Source organism: Microchirus variegatus (assembly GCF_963457635.1).
Source record: "Microchirus variegatus genome assembly, chromosome: 2".
In the NCBI taxonomy this organism is placed as follows: domain Eukaryota; kingdom Metazoa; phylum Chordata; class Actinopteri; order Pleuronectiformes; family Soleidae; genus Microchirus; species Microchirus variegatus.
This window is the reverse complement of record NC_139803.1, coordinates 20,991,477-21,014,376: the sequence shown is the minus strand read 5'-3', so window position 1 is coordinate 21,014,376 and position 22,900 is coordinate 20,991,477. Positions and strand designations below refer to the sequence as shown.

At 41.7% G+C, this 22,900-nt stretch overlaps 1 protein-coding gene across 1 annotated transcript; it reads left to right on the top strand.

The window, feature by feature from the left end:
- Positions 1 to 1,797: 1,797 nt before the first annotated feature.
- intu (inturned planar cell polarity protein) lies at positions 1,798 to 22,620 on the top strand (the record flags this gene model as incomplete). Its single annotated transcript, XM_083905540.1, has 17 exons — positions 1,798 to 1,880; positions 3,591 to 4,192; positions 5,520 to 5,605; positions 9,836 to 10,042; positions 11,997 to 12,115; positions 16,555 to 16,644; positions 17,121 to 17,198; positions 17,458 to 17,641; positions 18,055 to 18,108; positions 18,256 to 18,318; positions 19,036 to 19,251; positions 19,743 to 19,835; positions 19,960 to 20,391; positions 21,038 to 21,132; positions 21,854 to 22,043; positions 22,118 to 22,260; positions 22,482 to 22,620. 17 exons carry the CDS (start codon positions 1,798 to 1,800, stop codon positions 22,591 to 22,593), a joined length of 2,847 nt encoding a protein of 948 aa, XP_083761666.1. The 3' UTR covers positions 22,594 to 22,620.
- Between the last annotated feature and the right edge of the window lie 280 nt (positions 22,621 to 22,900).

Sequence of the window (22,900 nt, the reverse complement as noted above, 5' to 3'; positions counted from 1 at the left end):
GGAAAAAATATTAACATATAATATTTTTACAGCAGTTTTCTGTTTTCTGCCACGAAGAACACTTTAGGGACGTTTTTTAATGGATTCCTGAGGGTTAAAAAATCATTCAAATAAACCGACCAAATGATGATATTTACTCGTTTGGATATGGATGGGAACTATTGTGTAACCTCGTGTTTCTAGTCGGACGTACAAAATGACGCATACGCTTCCCCCTTAATTTCGGCTTTTGTCAACGTTAAATCGTATATTTCTCAACAGAACTTCCTTGGAATTATCGTTGTCTTGCATTGGTAACCCCCGTGTGACAAATACATAAATTAGACGAACATGTTAAGAAACATGTTTCGTCTCGTCTTTAAAAACACGATTTGAAGGTCGGTTGTTAGCAATTGAAGCTAACGCCGCTCCGCAGCAGCCAATGAGAGTGTAAGGAATGAGGGCTGTGCTGCCGAGAAGCATTGTGGGTATTAAAGTTTTACACCTGGCTAATGACTGTTTTATATATTCATATATGGAGCTAAAGCTTCACTTTGAAACTGTTGGAGTCCCTGATAATGGAATAAGTAAGTGTGTATAACGTGATGAATTGTGTATGTTCTGGGCTGTATCGTGTACCGTGACAGAGACATACAGTGGTGACTCACTTATATTGAGACTGTAGCGTTAATGAAGTTAAGACTATACTTTCAGGGATCATTTCTATAGTTTCTGTCTTGAGAAATGTGTTTCTAAATTGTTAGTCTCGCTAATCACGATGACGAGCTTTCGATACTTCTTTCTGAGCGCGAAGCGAGTGCAGAGACTTGAGTTTCTCAAAGGCTCTGTGCTATTGATGACCGTTCACTGTCTCTTTGGGGACAATGAGGGAAGGAGTATGATCGGAGTGATAGTGCAAATATGTAAACAAAAAATAGATTATTGACAAATGAATTCCTCGGTACTATATGGTCATGACTCGTGCTGTGTTGTCGTAATTATAGTCCTGTTTCTTGGTGTAATTATGACTTAATCGTTATCCATATACTTACTCTGTATTCTAACTCCTTAATATCTGTCATAGGGGTCAGTGAATTGTATATCATAATTATCAGCTTACATTAAAATACTTTTATCTAGATTTAGTCTGATTATTGGTTTCCATTTGGATGTATTCAGTGACTCCTCATTTTAACGATTGAATGCTTTTTCCTACATCTAACCTTTTATTATACATATAACATATAGATGGTTGGACATTTTTCCAGGGAAAAAATGAGAGGGGAAGAAAGTTTATTGCTGTGTTTATTGCAGTATTTTCCATGAATGGTAATATTAGTGTGTGGGTTTAGTGTTTTATTTTAATGGATTATTGTCAGAAATACGCATGGTGTTGCACCAGTACTTGAATAATACTATGTTTTGTGGGGGTGTGTGTGTGTCAGTGTGTGTTGTTGCCCAGAGTGGGCGTGGTTTTACTCCACCTGCCAAAAAAACCACTGGGACAAATTCCTTCTCTGCTGGCCTGGAGAAACACTCAAACCTCCACCAAAGAGGAAGAAAAAAGGAAGAAGAAAAAAACAACAACTCCATGTGGCTTCATCCATGCCTTTGAATAGTGTCGGTGTTGGAGCGTTCACTTCTGATTGACGTGAGAAACTAGAGGAGGAGGAGGATTTGCTCTGGGGCTGGTCTGGGACTGGAGGAGGAATGAACCGGTCTCCTCTCGCTGGATGAGGACTGAAAAAAAGAAGTCTTTCTGACCTTTTTTTGAGCCGCATCACTCCGCAATCCAGAAGAAACCATGACAATCAAATGATGTTCAGCAGCTCTCTAAATGGAGGCTCATTCTCTAACAATTTGGAGGACTTCGACTCAATTCGCAGTGTTCTCCTTTACAGGTTAGTGAAGACATTTACGTCCTCAGCTTATAGTCAAAACTCTATAGATAGATAGATTCTATTTTTATTTAAATTTCGAGTCATATATGTATATATATGAAACAAACATTTATTTATATATGTATACTGATGTATTTCTTAAGTAATTTAAAATAATTTAAATTACATTATGTCGTTTCTGGTGGAAAAAACTAAGTTCACCGTCCACAAGCTTCTGTGTTGTCAGGGGCAACCGCGGCGCCACCAATCAGATTACGCGCTCCTGCGTCACGTGACGCTGCAGGAGGAGCCGCCGGCGTTGATAAACATGGCGAGAGACTATGGCGGTCCGTTCTGCTGAAAACTTATAAAGGAATTTAATCGTAGTTTCCCCCCTAAATGGCAAATGTTAATATCGGCCAGTGTTCCACTCTGTGTGGCGGGCAAACGGAAGTGAGCGGAGCCGAGCACGAGAGCGGAAGTGACCGTGAATCCACATCGTCGACTTGCAGCAGCTCCGACTACTCTGAGTAAAACTCCACGTTTTTATACATTTTAACACGTAAAGTCTAGGTTCCATTCAATGAAACTATGTTTTTAAGACTCTGTAGCTTCTCTTTGACTATTCGACTCGACATTTGACACGACTACATACTTGTTTTTGACCTGGACCTGGTTCTAGACGTCACTGAATGTAGTTTGTGTGTTCCTAGCAAAGCAGCATTCACTCGTGTGAAGTGTGTTTTTTGCTTAGCTATGCTATCACAACAGAAAAACCTGCATATGTGTGACAGTTTAGGTTCTTAACTTTCCCACTGAGCCCCATTTACACATAATCAACAGTTGGGTTCTTCAGAAGCTGCTCAAGACAGAAAGAGCTGACACTTGATGGTTTATATTGTTTACATGTAAAACATACTTGTGGGATGTGGTTACTCTTGATCATTTATTTTGATTTACGAGCTGGAGGCGGCTTGTAAGAATACATGCTGTGATCAGCAGCTTTGTTCCATCCACACTCTTTCCATCCTCTGTCCGTTTTTTATAGCTTTGAGGTGTGTGTGTGTGTGTGTGTGTGTGTGTGTGTGTGTGTGTGTGTGTGTGTGTGTGTGTGTGTGTGTGTGTGTGTGTGTGTGTGTGTGTGTGTGTGTGTGTGTGTGTGTGTGTGAGAAAGAGAGAGAGAGATTCAGTTTGGGAGGTAAACCCTCTCAAATAATTGCAGGCTTCTCACCATCATAAGGAAATAAATAGATGGCATGTCAAGACCGTTCTCCACAGGTTCTGTTCTTCAAAGCGTTATTTTAAAGAAGACTGACCAAAAGGGGGAAAAAAACTGACATTCGACCTACCATTTTTGGTCAAACAGATGATTACAATTTTGTACACGCAGCAGCTTTACGTCAAGTTGTTTCAATCATATATATTGCACAGTAACTTTAAAAAAAAAAGTAATGCACACCCATTTAAACTATATCCTACACAGACGTTGGAAGTCTTAGTTCAGGGTCACCTTTACTGTGTGAACAGCTATTTTATTAAAATATAACCGTAAGAGCAACTGACCAGCTGCCACCCATTGTCTTCAGTATGTCCTGCACTTTATGTTTAAGTTTCAAGACTACAGATAGCATTTGCTAAAGAGCTCCAACATTGAATCAATTCACTACAAAACAATAACAAGATACATTTATGATTTTTCTAACACCCCTTTTTTTGTTTGTCTTCTCTCAGTGACTTGGAACCAGAGTGGCTGGATGACATTCAGAAAAATGGTGAGCTTTTCTACCTGGAGCTGAGTGAGGGTGAAGAGGAGGCAGCATTGGCTCAGGCCAACGCCAGCCAAGGTGTGTCCACTAATCATGTGCGCTTCAGTGAAAAGGAAGCCGAGATCATCACAGAGCAAAACAAGAAGCAGTGGTGTAGTTCACGGGCAAAAGGTGAGCCTGCTCTGAAGAGGCTTGCCAGGATCCTGAGGAGAAAACGCAGATCGTCTCAGCGCAGAGGAGGGGGGAAGGATGGGGGTAAAGACAGCTCGACTCTGACGCCACCGGCCTCCATCCTGAAGAACCAGCCGAGCCAAAGGCAGGGCATGAGTGTTCAGCAGCAGCAGCTGAAGGAAGTTTGTGTCTACCTCAACCCCAAACGTCTGGGAGGTTCATCGACCCCTCTCTCTGACAGTGGAGGCCTGTTGGAGGCTCTGCTGGGGGTTATACATCGTCCGTCATGGACCAGAGGACACGGGGACTCCACTCTTGTCAGACAGGAGGAAAGACTGACTGTTCATGGATTAATACCCAACAGTCCAGCCATCAAATGTGGCCACATCCTCATCGGTGAGACCATTATTTCAACACCTAGCTGCTAGTGAACTATACTAAACAATTTAATAATTGATCATTTGCAACAGTATTGATATCAACAGTGCCGTCTTCTGTAATGTTAAAGTGTTATTTCACAGGAGAACACAATTATTCGTGGGAGAAAGTTTCTCCTAAAATCATCAATAATGAAGCTGAGAAACATCTAGCAGCGGCAGCTGAAGTTGCTAAAAGTCTCTATCTCCCTTAAGATCCAAACTACAGTCATTACTGCAATTTTTGAATAGTCAAATAGGCCCAAATGTATTAAATTGCCTTTAATACTACCCTCCATCACAAAAAATAACCTTCTTTTAACCTTAAGAGGGCGATAACAGCTGACTTGGCCAATACTGACGAACATGTGATAAATCAGTGCATCCCCACACAAATGCAGTGCCACCATGAGGCTGCAGTTATTACAGTCTGTCAAACCCGCGCATGACTATAGATGACAGGAAAAAATGCATTAATGAGTGTGATAATATTTGGAAGGAATACGTAGCTTACTCTGGGGATCATAATGTCAGAAGCCAAGCTGTTTTACAAAGCAATAAAACAACTATTATAGTTTCCGATTTCATCTCTCTTTTAAAACCACACGTTTTTTAAAAGCACTAAAATATGCGTGTAGGATATTTAACGGCTACTTAAATATCGTCTGCTTTCAGTATTTCCCAGAGAAACAGTAAATGCAGCCCTGCTTCTAGAGAAACCGGTCTGTTTGAAAGCTGGACATCTCTGAAGTGATTTTCTTCTATCTGGGCAAACCATCGGGCTGTTTCTACCAGCAGACGGAGGAATGCCAGTTGTGCTTCACCACAAATGATTACCCACATGAGTTACTGTTTAGAGAGGCTTTTTTGCAGTGCAGCTACATACTTAAACAATTAGAGTGGTTAAATACCTGAAATAGCTCTGTTTCTGAGATTGTAGTCGTCTGCCTCCCTGCACACAAGCAGGTGAAGCTCTACCCATGGCACTTTCCTGATTCCCTAGTAAAGCACTTGCTATAATCAGCCAAATGATTTAAAGTTGTGCTTGTATTTACCGATTCACCCTAAAATAGGGTCAAAATGTTACAGTAAATACAGTTTGATTGTAGATAGTCCAGAATCAAGAGCATTGTCTTTTGAAATAATATGCTGCTTGCTGTTCTTGCAAAAGTTGAAAAGCCATGTGTTTGTTTCTTATGAATAACAACCTTTCTCTTTGACTGCTTCACACTACAAAATCTTCTTAGGCTTTAGTATTTCATCCAGCCACTGATAAGTGTTTGTGTTCTGCTGCGTGATGTGTTCAGGTGACGTGCTCGTAGCAGTGGACGACGTGGACGTGACCTCAGAAAACATTGAGAGGGTTCTGTCCTGCATACCGGGACCGACACAGGTCAGTGTGTGTGTGTGTGTGTGTGTGTGTGTGTGTGTGTGTGTGTGTGTGTGTGAATTGACCAAAAACATAGATACATGCTAAGAAACTCACTTTTTTGTACAGGCCGTTTTCTTTTTGTCAAATTTAAGATAAAATTCTTCATGGTTATTCAAAACGCTTCGAAAAGATTGCGTGAATTGATTTCACAATGTTTTGAAGAAAAAAAAACTTTATACACTGCAACTTTTAAGTGATGAGCTTATTAAACAAGTTAATATTTCAACCTTATTTGATAAGACTTCTAAATCATAGCATTTACACTACCATTCAAAAGTTTGGGGTCACCTATACATATATGTTTTACATTAAAAGTCAAAATTTTATTCATCAAAAGAGTTGCAAAATGAATAGAACATATAGTCAAGACATTGACAAGATTAGAAATAATGATTTTTATTCAAAATAATTGCATTGGACCTCATCAATGTACATTGTGCTATTGCATTGTCAACATCCAGTATAACCATTATTATTAATGCTGCCAAGTTTGCAGTAAACACTCGCCATTTCTGGGACTTATTTCAAGATCCAAGCGTATGATAAACTGACCTCCTCCTGCGGCGACGCCGAGTCCAGTTGAAGTGACAGGTACATGGCGACGTGCGGGATGTGTCCGATGGACATCTGGAGTTCGGCCGTGTCCTCCCCCCACAGCAGACGCTGTGTTGATCACTTGCATTTGTCAAAGAACCAGCAAAACTGTTTTCAGCTGTGCTAACATCATTGCACAAGGGTTTTCAAGGGTTTTCTAATCCAATCGCCTTCTAACGTGATTAGCAAAAACAATGTACCATTAGAACACTGGAAATGGGCCTCTATACACCTATGTACATATTCCATTAAAAACCAGACGTTTGCAGCTAAAATAGTCATTTACCACATTAACAATGTATAGAGTGTATTTCTGATTCATTTAATGTTATATTCATTGAAAAAAAAGTGCTTTTCCTTCAAAAATAAGAACGTTTCCAAGTGACCCCGAGACTACCTAGACAGAAACAATAATCAGAATAGAAAAATGAACAGTAAACATAGACGTAATATTAATTCAAACCACATTTGTTCTTCTAAGATGCTAAATTGTGCATAGAAAGCATAGACCACTGCTGTTCATCATCAAAAACCCAACAATTATGGAGACATTATGCTTTGATCGGTAGCAAAGTGGAAAAAAATAAATCCTCAGTCTGTGCCTCAGTTGTTCATTTGCGCTGCAAAAAAAAACAACAGACCATCAAAAAGTAGGAATTTGCAAATAACAGAGTGCACACAGGGTGGATGGCAGGCACAGTGGATAGACAGGACTGTGGCGTGATTCTTTTCAGTGCCCACAGGAAGCTGCTGTGGGATAGAAAGCTCAGCTGATTAGAAGATGTAGTCGGAAACTAAATTACATCGTAGGGAAAAAACGAGCAAAGGAGATTTTTTTGGGGGGAAAAGTATGACTTTTCTCGGGCACCGTGATGACTTTCAGTAACCTTGAAATAGAGTTGTGTTGCTGACAGAATGATTGTGTTGTGTGTGTGGTGCTTATTATGGTTGGAGCAAATATTAATATTAAAGTCAGTGCAGCGTGGCTTTTACCAACACGCGACAAAAACAGTTTCTCTTTCATGCATGTGTCCGTCCATGAGTGCATGCTCAACGACTGACATCAACAGAGTGGAATTTCAGTGAGAGCACACTCCAGTTTAACCACATCCTTATTATTTATGATGAGAGAGGGGGGGAAAGTGCTGCAGTTAGCCCATTCAAGCTCTTTATCCAATTATTTCCCAAATTTAAAGTTCAACTCTTCGAAAATTTCCTTGTGTTTTCTTCTTTCGTGTCAGAAAACCTATTTCCTGCATCGTGAGGATGCACTGGCGTTAAAATCCATTTAACAATCCTTGCCTATGCTCTCACCTCACACTCACAAGACTGCAAGTGAGCAAGACACCAGTTGAAAGGTAATGGTACCTCAAATGGTGCACCACCAGTACTCGTCTTTAATAATATCTCTGGATAGAATGGCTGGGAGCCCAGATGTAGGCGCCTGCTGGAGAGGCGGGTGGCCTGTGGTTAGTGCTGACAGCCTCAGGGAGTTCTTGGAGTCATCGTTGGATTAGAAAAATACAGTTTGGACATTTCTGACCAGGGAATATGATCCGTTTTTTTTCCCGCACACATATTTGGTTAAGGCACCATATGGTCTAAGGACTGGGGAAAACGTTAGACTTCACCGTTTTCGAATTAAAGCCTTTCTTGGTGAGTTGCTGAAGCAAACTAATGAGCCTTTTGTTAGTGGCAGAATGTCTCTCTCTCTGTAAAACAGACACGGATCGCTTGATAAATGTCATGTTTCATATTCCGTGTTTCAGTCAAACACCAAAATATAGCCGGGGCGTGTCCAGTAAAGACGGAGCGGTTAAAATTCATAACTGGATCTGCAAACTCCCTCGTGGTTTGAGGTCAAATCCCAGCAGAACCTCCAGCGCTTGGCCTGTCTCTCAGCTTTTATTCCAAGTACCTCAGTGAGGGAAAAGTCTTCATACCCACTTTATTGCTTTTATAAGACATTTCCTTTTATTTTAGAGCAGGAAAAGAAACGGAGTAATTGCTATCAATAAAACCAGGAGGGGGCCTTGCTTGGGTGAAGCTGTTGTTTTGTTTGTTTTGCCTGCAGCTGTTTAATAAAAAACAAGTGAAAGCAACGGAAAGTTGAAGAACGGGACTGTTAAACTCTGAACTGAATGACCTAATACACAGTGGAACCTTATTCATTCACCACTCGCAAATCAGTTTTTCCCTGACCAGTGGTTTTAGCCAGATCGTGCCACCCTTTAGGATACATTTCCCACATCTGGATTTTTGGTTCTGATTTACTTGAATTAACATCAGCTCAGACCCGGAGACGGTCTGTGAATCGCTGACAGGTCTCAGCCTGGAGTCGACACAGTCTGTGACCACTTCAGTGTGTGTCTGTCGGCCTGTTTTAACCCTTTTTATAAACATTTGAATGTATTAAATGAAAGCTTTTCCAGTTCACTTCACACAAATTCATTACACCAGGATGGGAAAATAGTTAAGTAGTTAAGACAACACAAAGCTGCATACACAATCAGGGAAGTACAACAAGAGCCAAGCAAGTCTCACAAGTTAAAAACAAGACAATACGATACGATAAGCAGTATAAAAACAGAAAATTATTGACAGCTGAATGGACAAACAGAGTAAACTTTCCTACAAGCGTGCTTAATCCTACAAGCAAGAATGCTTAATACCATTCACAGGATTTGTTGGTTGGTTTCTTCAGATTTTTACAATATTGTTCAGGCTCTTCTGGTCTTAAACTCTCGGGCTCGGAAACCGGCAAATAAAAGAAACACTGGAGTAAAAGATTGATAAAACAGGTGTAGGAGGAGAGCCCCCGTTTCACAACAGCTCCAGTTTTCACATCAAATTTAAGATGGTGATCAAAGGAAATGTATACGACAAATTTCCACCTTTTCGTTGTATGATTAATGATAGGTAGTGTAGTAATAGGTGGTCGGCACATTATGTCTCTTGTAAACAGAGACATCACACACAGAGAGCTGCGCCCGTCTCTTCCTCCTGTGCATCTTGACGGCACATGTTTCCATGTGCGTGCCTGCTGGATTTCCACGCAGCTCTGTTTCTGTTTCCACTGTGACTTGAACGAACGACAATGTAAAATAGAGCACTGGGGTATGAAAAGAAAAGTGGGGAAAAAAAGAAAAGAAAGGAAAAAAGAACGCAGCACATATGAGAGAAGATAACCGGACTGTTTTCTTGCCACTGTTTTTCGGGTTCGCAGTGGTCTGGTTTTAATTTAGTCAAACACACACACTGCTTTTTTTTTTGCTGTGGTTTTCTCGAGATGTTGGTGTCGCTTTCTTTTCTGACAATCCCCCATAATGGTTTTCTCTTTTCTGCCTCTTTTCCCTCAATTACTGTGTGATGATTGAAGCACAGCATATATGCACGTCTCTAGTAAAAAAAGAAAAACCTCATTATCTTCATCATCATTATTGTGGAGCCATGGTAAAATAAAATATCAAAGAAAACTCAGAAAGTGGTAAGCAGGCTTGTCCACTTCTATTATAACAGAAGAGTTGTTTTTTTCCCACACATTTTCTGCCCGTGTTCTATTACTCGATTTTCAAAATCCCCTTCTCCGTTTTCCAGGTGAGGTTGACCTTGGAGACTGAGGCTCCAGTTGATGGCAGCGACGCTTCATCAACGCGCAAGACAAAGTCCTCCCCTCCAGTCAGCCAGCTGGTGCGTCTGCTGTGGGGGGAGGACACGGCCGAACTCCAGATGTCCATAGGACACATCCCGCACGTCGCCATGTACCTGTCACTTCAACTGGACTCGGCGTCGCCGCAGGAGGAGGTCAGTTTATCATACGCTTGGATCTTGAAATAAGTCCCAGAAATGGTGAGTGTTTACTGCAAACTTGGCAGCATTAATAATAATGGTTATACTGGATGTTGACAATGCAATAGCACAATGTACATTGATGAGTTCCAAGTAGATAATGTGCAGCAGTAGAGATGTGATTAAATAAAAGATAAAGAAATATATGCAAGTTGGTATTTGTTAAAGTAGGACAGAGATCCCGAAATCAACTAAATTCCTCTAAATTCTGGATGAACTTGTCAAGAAAAAGGTCTCACAGACGAGGCTAAAGGGGCTCTACTCCTGCTGCTGTAACATGAAAGATGTGTTTACCATTAGAAAAATGTGTTGATCACTGTTAGCATTGTGGCAGTGGCTGCACACTTGCCAAGAAGGCACAAAAATAGCAAACATCACTTTGCCACTTGGGAAAGACTGGTGCAGTGGGTGCTAAGAGCTGTGGCTGGGGTCAATTTAGAGTGAATAATATCATCAATGATAAAGAAAAAAAATCTGTCATCATAATCATCACCCTGACCAGATTTTGTTCCGTACCTTTGAAGATAAAGCAAGTTATTCACAGAAAACCTAAAAACTACACAGCTTAGACTAGTTTTATTATCCACAATCATCCACCGTGTGTCCTGATGATTGAGTATCTAGGAGTGTGGAGCTCTCTCTGAATTACTGCGCTGCGAGTCAGACTCCTCAGGAAAAACTACTGCTCTGGACGGCGTCCAGCGTCTTTGTGGGGACAGATTGACAGGAAACCAGTGGAGAGAAACGGGATAAGCTGCGGAGTGACGCTCCGAGCGCTGCTCCTGTCAATAAATGATCCATCATGTTAATGCTGCAAACTTTATACTCTCTATAGTGAAGCAGACTTAAAAGAAAATAACACATATCCTTTTTTTTTAAATTGGATCCATTTGTGTCCTACATATACCATGTTGATTCTTAACAAAGGTTTTGCTTATATACACCTTTTGCACTGTAATCATTCTTTCCCTGGGGACTATTGGCAGCTTTATGTTTGTACGTCACAGCTCTGCAGTTTCTTTTTATGTATCTGCACGCCAGATTATTATTTTTTCATCTTGACGTTAACATCAGAGGAGATAGAGCCACATCGGCCTGTGGTTGATTTTCTAAATGACAGTGTCGTGCTCCACTTTGATATCTGAGATTGCAGGGTAGCAGAAATCGGAGAGGCCGTAATGTGCTGTGGTATTTTTGGTGTGATGATTGTGTGACATGAGCTCGAGATGCAGCTTAAGGGGGTTTACTGTTTTGGTCATTTGTCAGCAGTGCTCTCAGACTCTTAGTGGACTCCCGTGCATGGCTTTTCACTCCACAAGGCAGCTGGTTGTCTTTTTGTTGTGGTTGCCAAGGCTGTGAATGTGCACTAATTCAAGGTTTTAATCCCCCCCTCACCCACCACTTTGTTCCCTGACCCTCTCAGCACCCACCCAAGGCTTCCCAACTATCACAATAATACACTTCATCTGCACCAAGAAATGGTCCTGTATATCTTAAAGTTGTTAAAATAAAAGCCTTCATAGTAAATCAAGGAATAACCATGCTGTGCGCTTCCAATTCTAAAAACACAGATGAGAGTTTTCCACAGCGTTGGTCAAATTCCTGTATTTCCTGAATCTGTTTTTTTTCTCTCGTTTTAGTGACGTTCATCCTTAAAGTGACATTCTTTTTTTGTTTGTTCCAATATGAGCAAACCAAACTTGGTTCTCAACTCATCCATTCATTCTTCTTTACTGTCCATAACTCTAAAGAGGCAGAATTTTTGGTAACTGCTGCATCCAACAGTTTTTTTTCCTTGCTGAACGTATAACCTAAGACTTTTGTCTCCACTGCATGTGTTTTCATGACAAAAGACCAACCAGATAATCCACATTAGCAAAATATATATAATATGTGTGTGTGTGTGCAGGAGGAGATCTTGTACCAGTACCCAGTGTCTGAAGCGTCCACTCAGCTCAAAGGTGTGAGAGGGATCTTCCTCACTCTGTGTGACATGCTGGAGAATGTTACAGGAGGGAGGATCATCAGGTATGGGAAGCAGCATAGTCCAAATGTAGTGTTTTATGGTTCCACTACATAAAATGTAGTCATAAATAATCTGTAATCATAAATCATTTTTCCAATCAGATATTTGGCATCAAACTGGTTCTTCGTGACATTAAAACAGGGTTTCTCACTCCTGGTCCTGGCTGAGTCAGGTGTGTTTGAGCAGGGAAACATCTAAAACATGTAGGGCAGTGGCTCCCCAGGACCATCAGAATCAGAATCAGAATACTTTATTAATCCCCGTGGGGTAATGTTTTTGTTCCAGATGCTCCGTACAAAGTAAGAAGAAAATACAGCATGAGGAAACAATCAATCAATCTCAATCAATCTTTATTTATATAGCCCACAGTTTACAAAACATAGTTTGTCTCACGGGACTTCACAGGGTTGGTAACATCCTCTGTCCTTAGACCTTCGACCAGGGTAAGGAAAAACTACCAGGGAAAAAAAAAAAAATAAATAAATAAAAAAACCCTTGTAAAAGGGAAAAAGGGTAGAAACCTTAGGGAGAACCACAGGTGAGGGATCCACTCCCTGGACGGACAGACGTGCAGTAGATGTTACCCAAAACATACAATACACAATGACAAAGAATAAAAAGTGAAAAAGTCTTTAAATGCCAGGATCATCTGGATCACTGGGTTTATCACAGCCTGTAGTGAAGACTGTTGTGGTCAGAGACTTGAGGATGACGGAGTCTTCTTTCCTGTCCTGACCTCATGTCGTTCACTGGTGTCAGCAGAACTGTAAGAGATTAAAATCAGTTAGAGATGTGCTATATGTAGATTTATGTGCTACATCTCATGGGGGTACATCGGGTAAGTGGTGAGGGATGAAAAATCGAGGACGGGGTAGAGAAAGTGCGGCTCGTGCAAAGTCTGTGTGCTCATTCTAAGTGCATGATGGGAAATTCCCCCAGCAGTCTAAGCCTATGGCAGCATAAGATAGACTATTCTAATCAGGACTACCTGATCTAGCTTCGACTATAGGCTATGTTAAAAAGGTAGGTTTTCAGTCTCACCTTAAAGGCAGAGACCGAGTCAGACTGTCTGACTGAAAGTGGAAGTTGGTTCCACAGGAGAGGAGCCTGGTAGCTAAATGTTCTACCACCGATTCTACTTCTAGTTATTTTAGGAATAACCAGTAGTCTATTCGGCTGATATAAAGTGATTAAGTCACAAATGTAAGAAGGTGCCTGATTATTCAGGGCCTTGTATGTAAGTAGAAGTATTTTAAAATCGATTCTACTTTTCACTGGGAGCCAGTGAAGAGAAGCCAGGACAGGAGTTATATGGTCACGTCGTCTGGTTCCAGTCAGTATTCGTGCTGCTGCGTTCTGGACAAGTTGAAGGCTTCTCAGGGACTTACTAGGACATCCAGACAGTAAGGAGTTACAGTAATCCAGCCTAGAGGTTATAAAGGCGTGGATAAGTTTCTCAGAGTCTTGTCTTGATATAATATTTCTAATTGTCTTGATGTTGCGAAGGTGGAAGAAGGCTGTTCTACATATATGCTTAATATGTTCATCCAGCGATAAATCCTGGTCAAACAGGACTCCTAGGTTCCTTACTGTAGTGCAAGGGACTGGAGTGTTACTGCCTAGGTTTAGAGCTCCAAGTGCTGCTCTTATATCTTTTGGCCCAAGGACCATGACCTCAGTTTTTTCTGTGTTAAGCATCAGAAAATTACGAGTCATCCACGTCTGTATGTCTATGAGACAATCCTGGAGTTTAATAGATGGGTTTGGGTCGTCCGGTCGTGCAGATACATATAGCTGAGTGTCATCTGCATAACAATGAAAATCTATGTTGTGTTTCCTGATAATGTTGCCTAATGGCAGCATGTACAGGGTAAAAAGAATAGGTCCAAGCACAGAACCCTGAGGAACTCCGTAGTTGACCTTAGTGAGTATGGAGGATTCCTCGTTTACACTAACAAACTGAAATCTGTCCGATAAATAGGACTTGAACCAGACAAGTGCCGATCCTCTAATCCCAACGTCTTGTTCTAGTCTATGTAGCAGGATCTCATGATCTATTGTATCAAATGCTGCACTGAGATCCAACAGAACCAGTATAGAAGCCTGTCCTTTTTCAGAGGCCATAAGAATATCATCTTTTACTCTAAGTAGTGCAGTCTCTGTACTATGGTGGGTTCTAAACCCAGACTGGAACTTTTCAAATACATTATTGCTACACAGGTGATTACACAACTGTGTGGCTGCAGCTTTTTCTAAAATCTTTGAAATAAAAGGAAGGTTTGAGATCGGTCTATAGTTACTCAGAATGCTACTGTCGAGAGAAGGCTTTTTAAGTAATGGCTTAATTACTGCCATCTTAAAGGCCTTTGGGACACAGCCGCTCAGTAAAGACATATTTATTTGATCTAGTAAAATATTACCAACTTGTGGTAGAGCCTCTCTAAGGTGTCTAGCTGGTATAGGGTCCAACTGACATGTAGTTAGTTTAGAGGAGGAGACCAGTGAGGTCAGCTCCCGGAGGCTTATAGGAATAAAATGATTCAGTACATGTAAAGCTGGAGCCGCAATTAAGTCTAGGCTCGCTGTACTAAACTGGTTGGTAATTCTATCTCTGATCGTTTCTATCTTATCGTTAAAAAATGTTATAAAGTCATTACTACTCAGCGATCGAGGGATCGATGGATTCGTTGTATCATGGCTCTCCGTCAGCCTGGCTACAGTGCTGAAAAGGAACCTGGGGTTGCTCTTATTTTTTAACTAAGAGCAACCTGAGTAATAAGAAGTTCTTGCATGTCTAAGAGCTTTTTTATATATATCAAAACTGTTCTTCCACAAGACATAGTGACTGTCATTATGTGTGGAACGCCACGTTCTTTCTAACTTCCGTGTACTGAGCTTTAACGCTCGAGTTTGGGCTGTGTACCATGGGGCAGACTTGTCCCGGGTGATAACCTTTCTCTTAAGAGGAGCAACAGTGTTTAGAACTGTTTGCAAGGTTAAATTTGTGTTATCCACTATTCCATTAAGTTCCGTGGGAGTGATGTTTCTATAGTCATCCTCTGTGATAAAACATGGCTGGAGGGCAGACGAGAGCTGTTCAGTGAATTTTTCAACTGAACTGTCGGATAAACAGCGACTGTAATAATGCTGCTGTTTAGGATCAGTAACATTAGTAAGTACAACCTCGAATGAGATCAGACAATGGTCCGATATCAAAGGATTCTCATCAAATACTACCAAGTTACGTATGTCAATACCATACGTCAAGATAAGGTCAAGTGTGTGTCCATAACGATGTGTTGGTTTGTTAACCTGCTGCTTGAAGCCAATTGATTCAAGCAAAGCTTTAAAAGACGAGCCAAGACTATTATTGGCTATGTCCACATGAATATTAAAATCACCTACTATGATGATTTTATCTGAACAGAGAACTAAATCAGATAAAAATTCTGCAAAATCACTTAAAAAGTCGGAGTAGGAGTTCGGTGGTCGGTATACAACGATAAGCTGGAGTCTGTTATTCTGTTTAATACTTGAGTCTAACAGACTTAGAGTAAGGTGCTCAAATGATTCATAAGTACACGTGGGTCGAGAGGTGAGCGAAAGTACAAACAAGAGCTAGATATACAGATAAATAAAATAAAACAGTAAAATAGGCAATAAGCTAAATGAAAAAATAAACAATACGATAAATAATAAAATAAAATACAATAATAAAGTAGAAAATCTGGAAATATATACAATATACAGTGAATGCAAGTATAAACAAATGAAAGAAGTTAGATGAGAATGGGTAATTATAGTTTGTTTGTTTGTTTGACAATGACTTCCTGTGGCGGGTTAGGGTTATGCTCTGTGGTGCATTTAGGAGCAATCAGTCTCTGACTGAAGGTGCTCCTCTGTTTGACCAGAGCGTTGTGGAGAGGGTGAGAGTCATGCTGTAGGAATGCCCTCACCTTTGACAGCATCCTTCTGTCTGACACAGCTATGAAAGTGTCCAGCTCCACCCCCACAACGTCACTGGCCTTCCTGAGCAGCTTGTTGAGTCTGTGGGCATCTGCTAGGTCTGCTGCCCCAGCACACAACAGCAAACAGAACAGCACTGGCCACCACAGACTCATAAAACATCCTCAGCATAGTCCGGCAGATGTTAAAGGAGCAGAGCCTCCTCAGAAAATACAGGCGGCTCTGTCCCTTCTTGTCCAGTCCAATTTATTATCTATGAACACTCCCAGATATTTATAGTGTTCAACAATGTCCACATTATGCCCCTGGATGGAGGATGCAGGAGTGGGAAACCCTGCATTAAAGTGTCTTCAATGACATGGACATTAAACATTTTTGTTGTTTTATTATCTGTTTTTTTCAACAATGAATACTGCGTACCAGCAGTCACAATATCATTACACATTATTCACCGTCTCCTCTTCCATCTCCTCAGTTCGTCTCTACTGTTAGGAAAACATCTGGTCCATGTCGGCTACTGGAAGGAAAGCAACAACCTGCTGGTCATCGGGCTTCCTGCTGACAGGTAGAGAGGACACAAACAGACACGCAACACACGCACGAAGATGCTAGACAAGGAAGTGATCGAATGCAGACGTAAATATTGCGAGCCTCTGTCATGGTGATGTCATTATCAAAGATCTTGCATGTATCGTTTTTTAGATCGAGGTAATGATACCGGTGTGGTGATAAATTAGCAGAGCGTGACGTGTGCCAGAGGAAGCATTTTTAGGAACGCGATCTGCGAAACCATTGTGCACATGTGCTCATTTCTGTCACTTATTGGCAGGTTGGACACGTTTTTGAGGGAGCATGTGGTTTTAAAAGGTCTCCTGAGATGACTCATATAAACCGACGTCTCTCTTTTAGCAGCCCAGTCAATCACCATCTTGGTTGAGTAATAATCCCGTTAATGCACATCTTGATCCATTTTCTGAGGAACACAAACCAGTTGTAGAAGATCCAGGTCTGTGTTTGACATTTTTGCGTTTTTCCCTGCAGGGTCCCACTGCTCTATCTGCAGACGGTGGTTGGAGACGTGGTGCGGACACTAAAAGTGATGTACGGCTCTTTGGACAGGTTTGTCTGCCTTAACTGTTCTTATGCGCCTGCTGAGAAACATGGTTGAAACTCACTCGTTTTCATAAAAGACAAACGGGAGTAAAGAATTATGAGTCGACCACAACAAAGCAATAGAATGATTTAATGCTTGATTTAATACACGCTCCCCTCTGTCTTTACTTGTTGCTAAAAATATGATCACTCTTCTTTTTATTCACTTCATCTCCTCAGTGTGTGTTATCATGGCCGTTTGTCATCTTCACCGTGTTCTCCTCAGGGCCTTCTGTAAGGCAGACCACGCTCCGAGGTTGGACCACTTCTTCTGCTTGTTCTTCCAGCAGCTCATCCAGCCGTCTCACCTAAGGGACACCTCCTTAGCCCCGACCCTGGACGTCTCAGGGACGCTTTTCCTTGACGGGCTGCCCGCGGTCCGATGGCTCACGCTGCCCCCGGAAATCAAGGTGCATTTGCTACATCCAATAAATACAGCAAATATCAGTGTTTAGACTGGTTGAATTTAATTGCAGCTATGGCGCCCTCTTGTGTCAGAAGCCTAAAATGTCACTTTAGACAAGGGCTTAATGATTTTGGTCACATATCTAATTATTTCTTCTATGACATATTGCATTGTTTCAAATTGCAATTTCAATATTGGATCCTCATGTGTGTGCCAATGCCCTCTGGTGGGTCTTGTGGCAAATGCAAATCTAGGTATTTAATGTTTTAGGGCCCTCAAACCTTTAGAAGTTTGGGAAGCTCTGACTTGCACGTTGTCATCTAATGAAAACCTTACTCATGTCTTCATGAACATACTATTGGATAACTGCAGGAGTAAAGAAAATGACAATAATAAATATGTTTGATTTGCCCAAAGATGGAGGTGGATACTGTGCTCTCTGATTTTGAGTCTTCAGATTTTGGTGAAATGGTAAGACTGGAATGGAAAGAGTCTTTATTATTTGGAGTAAATTTACACACATAAATTACAATCAACAAAAAGCTCAAAGAGCTGTTTTTTTTTAACTAGAGTACAAGTCCTCATCCTGTGTGCTGTTGTTGTTGTTTTTTTCCACAGTCAGAGGACTTTTTTGGCCTGAGGCGTCTGTACGTTATTCTTGGCTCCTGTTTGTTCTACAAGGTTGGTTTCACAGTCTTCAGTGTCATTCGCTTTGAGGCAGAATATCTGTATCCTGCCCTGATGGTATACCACTGTCTAGACGGCTTAAATGAGTGACCGTGTGCAGACTGTGGGCTGTTCACACGTGATAACATGTCGAGCGTGTCCTCCGACTCTGAGACAAATTACTCTCATCAATTATTAAGTTGTAAATGGAGAAGGACAGTGAGTGTGTGCAACTTCATCACTGTTATCTGCATTCACTTATTTCTATCCTTAACAATATAAATAATGGGAACTGCTCATTTTATTTTTTACAAAGAGGTAGACATCGGACCATTGTGTGGCTTCTTACAATTTCTGCCATATATTATTTATGCAAGTTTCAAAAACTGGGGTCCACGCTCCCAGACTGCATCCAGGGAAACTTGATTGGAGCTGCATGGTGAAGGAAACAGAAGCTGTGTTTGAAGCTGCTGTTCACGGACCACTTGATTACTGTTGACAAAGTACGCATTTTCAACATGGGACAATCAAATATTCATGTAGAAAATTGCTTTGTCACATAGATAATAAGAATTATTTATCTTCTACTGTCCAAATGTATGCTCACCGTCTCAGTATTGTTTTCTTAGCATGTTGAAATGATTAAGTTTTGATTATAGCTAGTGTCTAAGAGGATTGTTTTTCTCGTTTGTTTACAAATGTTTGAAACCCTGCACCTCTCAAATCTTGCAGTCGTACCTGATTGCCAACCACCTGCCCAAAGACGACCTGCTAGACGTGTGCCTGTACTGTCAGCACTACTGTCTGCTGCCGCTGGCCTCTGAGCAGCGCGTGGGTCAGCTGGTCATCTGGAGGGAGGTGTTCCCTCAGCAGAGAGCAAACGGTGGTGGCGCTGTTCCGGGCTTCGGCCTGCCACAAGGACGACACTTCCTGCTCATAGTGGGGCTGGTAAGGAGGCAAATCACTGCCTGGGCATTGTTTTGGTCATTCTTGTTGCGTGTGTTGTTTGAAATGTTCCTTGAGGCAGTTCAATCAGACTCTGGTGGGTTTTATTTCCTGGTGTGGATGTTCGAGATGGAAAACGCAGCTGTAGGATTGTAGCCATATCCCAATCAATTGTGGTTACATTTAGCTTTTTGCATTATTTAATGAAACAATTTAACTTATTGTAGCAACTGAACTTTTAACATGTCAACTTTTAACATGTATTTAAGATAAATCTGAAACTGAAACATGGTGTAATACCTGTAAAAAAGTATTTTATATGTTATATTGTGTTGTAAGATTAACTAGTATGTTATTGTGAGGCCTGCACAATAATTCTAATGCACTTATATTGGTACTTTACTGTGTGCTGTCATGTGTTTAACATTGTATTATTATCCCTTCCTTATAGAAATTATTATGTGTCCTTTTGTTTGTCCTCGTCTCCACCTCAGAGACACTTCATGCAGTGTGTGCTGTTAGAAGCAGGCGGTTGTGCTTCCCCAGCTCTGGGCTCTCCAGGACCTGACTGTGTTTACGTGGACCAGGTATAACTTACATTTTTTACACACATGAAGAAAACTACAGCTTTGTGTGTCTTGTAGTTTCATTACCAAACAAAAAAACAAGGATACCTTAAGAAAAACGCTCAAACGTACGTTCTGACCTCAGGTGAAGGCCACCCTGCTGCAGCTGGAGGCGTTGGAGGCAGGCATTGAAGAGCGTCTGAATGCTCCACCTGCTCCCTGCCTTTCCTGCGCCGACTGGTTCCTCCCTGCTGCCGCAGCCCGCGACCGTCTGGACAGTCTGGCCTCTTCCTCCCCTGTTTTCAGCAAACTATCCGGAGCGGTTAAAGGCCCAACGTTGGGATCCAGAGGCCGTAGCCTGTTTGGGGAGAAGTCCCGGAAGTCGAGTCCTCAGAGGAGCTTATCAGACAGCGGCAGTGAGGGACAAATGGATGCCGGTTCAGGGTCCAGTTCGTCAATGGCTCCAGGCTTCAGTCCACACTCTACTCCGGACTCAGCGAGGAAGCTGATGGGGCGACGAGACTCTCTGGGGTCTGGAGGGTCTGATGGAAGTGGAGGAAGCGGAGGCCTCTTCAAGGTGGAGTACCAGTCAGATTATGACAAAATATAAGGAATTAAAGGCCCTTTGTGTAAGAATTAGTTACAACTCATGTGATGCTGCAGAATGTAACTCACATGCCAGAAAGTATCTTGTTCTTCTTTGTTCGCACACTAGGCTTTTAATTCAAAACATGAACCACATGCTTTGGCCACATAAAAGGCTTATTTTATGGCTATGAAAACCAAACAGTTTCTATTTTTAAGTCATCATATCACTTTTATAAATATACTGTTTCGTGGTATATTCAGTGTTATCGAATAAACCCTCATCACTATTACACTCTAGCCTTTAATTATAATTCAAATTAAATATGTGGAGCATTTAAAGGCATATTCAGAGAAGTGCAAATTATATTATTTTGTTTGATCCCAAATAAGCAGGGACTGACATGGATCGAACTCCATCGACCAAACATGAACAAGGGATGCTGCAATTTTACAATTAAGCCACCAGGGGGCTCTAATCGTAACTATTTCCTCATAAACGTAAATCGACTTGAATTTAAAAATGCCAATTGATGCTATCAGAAATACCAGACATTTGATATTATGAAAAGTAAATGATTCTGTGACATTATATTGCACTGAAATACAATGTTCTGTCTCACTGTTGTTGGTACCAGATTCCCAGGATGAAGCATCCAAACCCATTTTACCTGGGCACCTTAAAGAAAACCTTGACTGAGAGGGAGACGGAGGAGATGTACAAGACCATGAAGTAAGTGAAAAATAATTTTCATGTCCTTTATACATGGACAGTGCTGTGCAAAGGCACCTGTGGCTTAATGGGGCAGCTGTGGCTTAATGGTTAGGGCTTCGAGCTCGAGACCGGAAGGTAGCCGGTTCAATCCCTGACCAGTCCGCAGCTGAAGTGCTGTTGAGCAAGGCACCTAACCCCCTCACAGCTCCCCGAGCGCTGCTCACTGGCATGGCAGCTCACTGCGCTGGGTTACATGTTCTACACCTCACTGTGTGCTGTGTGTGTTCACTAACTCACTGCAGAATTGAATTTCCCCTTGCGGGACTTAAAGGGTTCTTAATCTAATCAAAGGCATTAGCAAAGTTTAAATGACTATCAATTATTATATATATTATTACTAATAAATTCTGTTATGTGTCATTTGAGAACCAAACCAGCTCTTTCCCATCGTTTCAATAATGTATTCACTCCAATTAGGTCATCAATTATGTAAAACAGTCTTTAAAATCAAGGTAGAGGAAGAGGTGTAGGTCACCCTTAATACTGGACACTTCAGCCTGTAGGGGCTGTTTTATTTAATACTGCACACATATTGACTGCATTTTCTGGTTGTATTATAATAAAGAGAAATAATTTGCTAAAAACAACAAATTAGACCTAATTTGTGTTAAAACCTTGAACAAAATAAAGCACCGGCCCTCTCTGTGACCATGACGTTGTGTCCTTGTGTTTGTGACAGACTGTCCTCAGGTGCTGAGAACACCTTGTTCCACTACGTCCTGATGGAAAGCGTCCAGGGAATCTTCATCGCTCCTACTCACAGAGAAGTGGCTCAGCTCAGCGGCTCCATTCACCCGCAGCTCATCCGCAACTTCCACCACTGCTGCCTCTCCATACGTGCCGCGTTTCAGCAGAGCCTGCCGCCCAGGGTGAGTTGTTCTACTCACTTAGTTAGGGATTAAACCACTGGAGTCAATGGTCCATGTGATCTTTCTTCCCTCAGGGTCGCCGGGCAGCAGACAGGCCTCAGGGTGGAGGCTGGGGTCTGGGACCCGTGAAGGAACACGGTGTCCTGTTCCAGTGTAAACCAGAGAACTGGACCGACCAGAGGAAACCTGCTCCCACCATGACCTACTGGGTCATAGGGTATGTCTGTCCCTTGTAACAGTGGCTGTAGAAATAAGGAAAGATACTATAACACTGGGGTTGGGAAGACACATTATGTCTGGAATAAGCTATAATAATGATCAGATGTGTCAAATGGACTGTATCATAAAGCTTAGTTTCAGGAGTCCTGCTTTCACTATTTTAGCCACATGTCTCCACTCTTAACTCTTTTTCCTTCTTCTTTTCTCTTTGACTTTCAGACGCATGTTACTGGAGCCCATCCCTCAGGAATTCTATGTGTGTTTCCATGACTCGGTGGCGGAGGTTCCTGTGGAGATGGCCTTCAGACTCTCGTTCGGTCTGGCCTTATAATATATCACTTCTCTTTGGATTAGAGACGGTGATGGATTCTGGACTCGTGAAGCATTTATTGTGCATTCTCAGGAAAAAAAAAAAGCTAAACTTTATGGACAGAAACGTGGGGATTTTGAGCTCATGATTTAAAGGAAGTCTGCGTGTGTGGTGTCTGACAATGTGCTGTTTGTGCAGATAAGAGCAGAGCATGACCAAATAGCAGGCTGGCTGCTGGCCTCAAGTTCACACCAGGACATCAAACCAGGAAACATGAAGACCTCAGACATGCTGGTGTAAGAGCTTCCATCAAAACTAGACTAATACA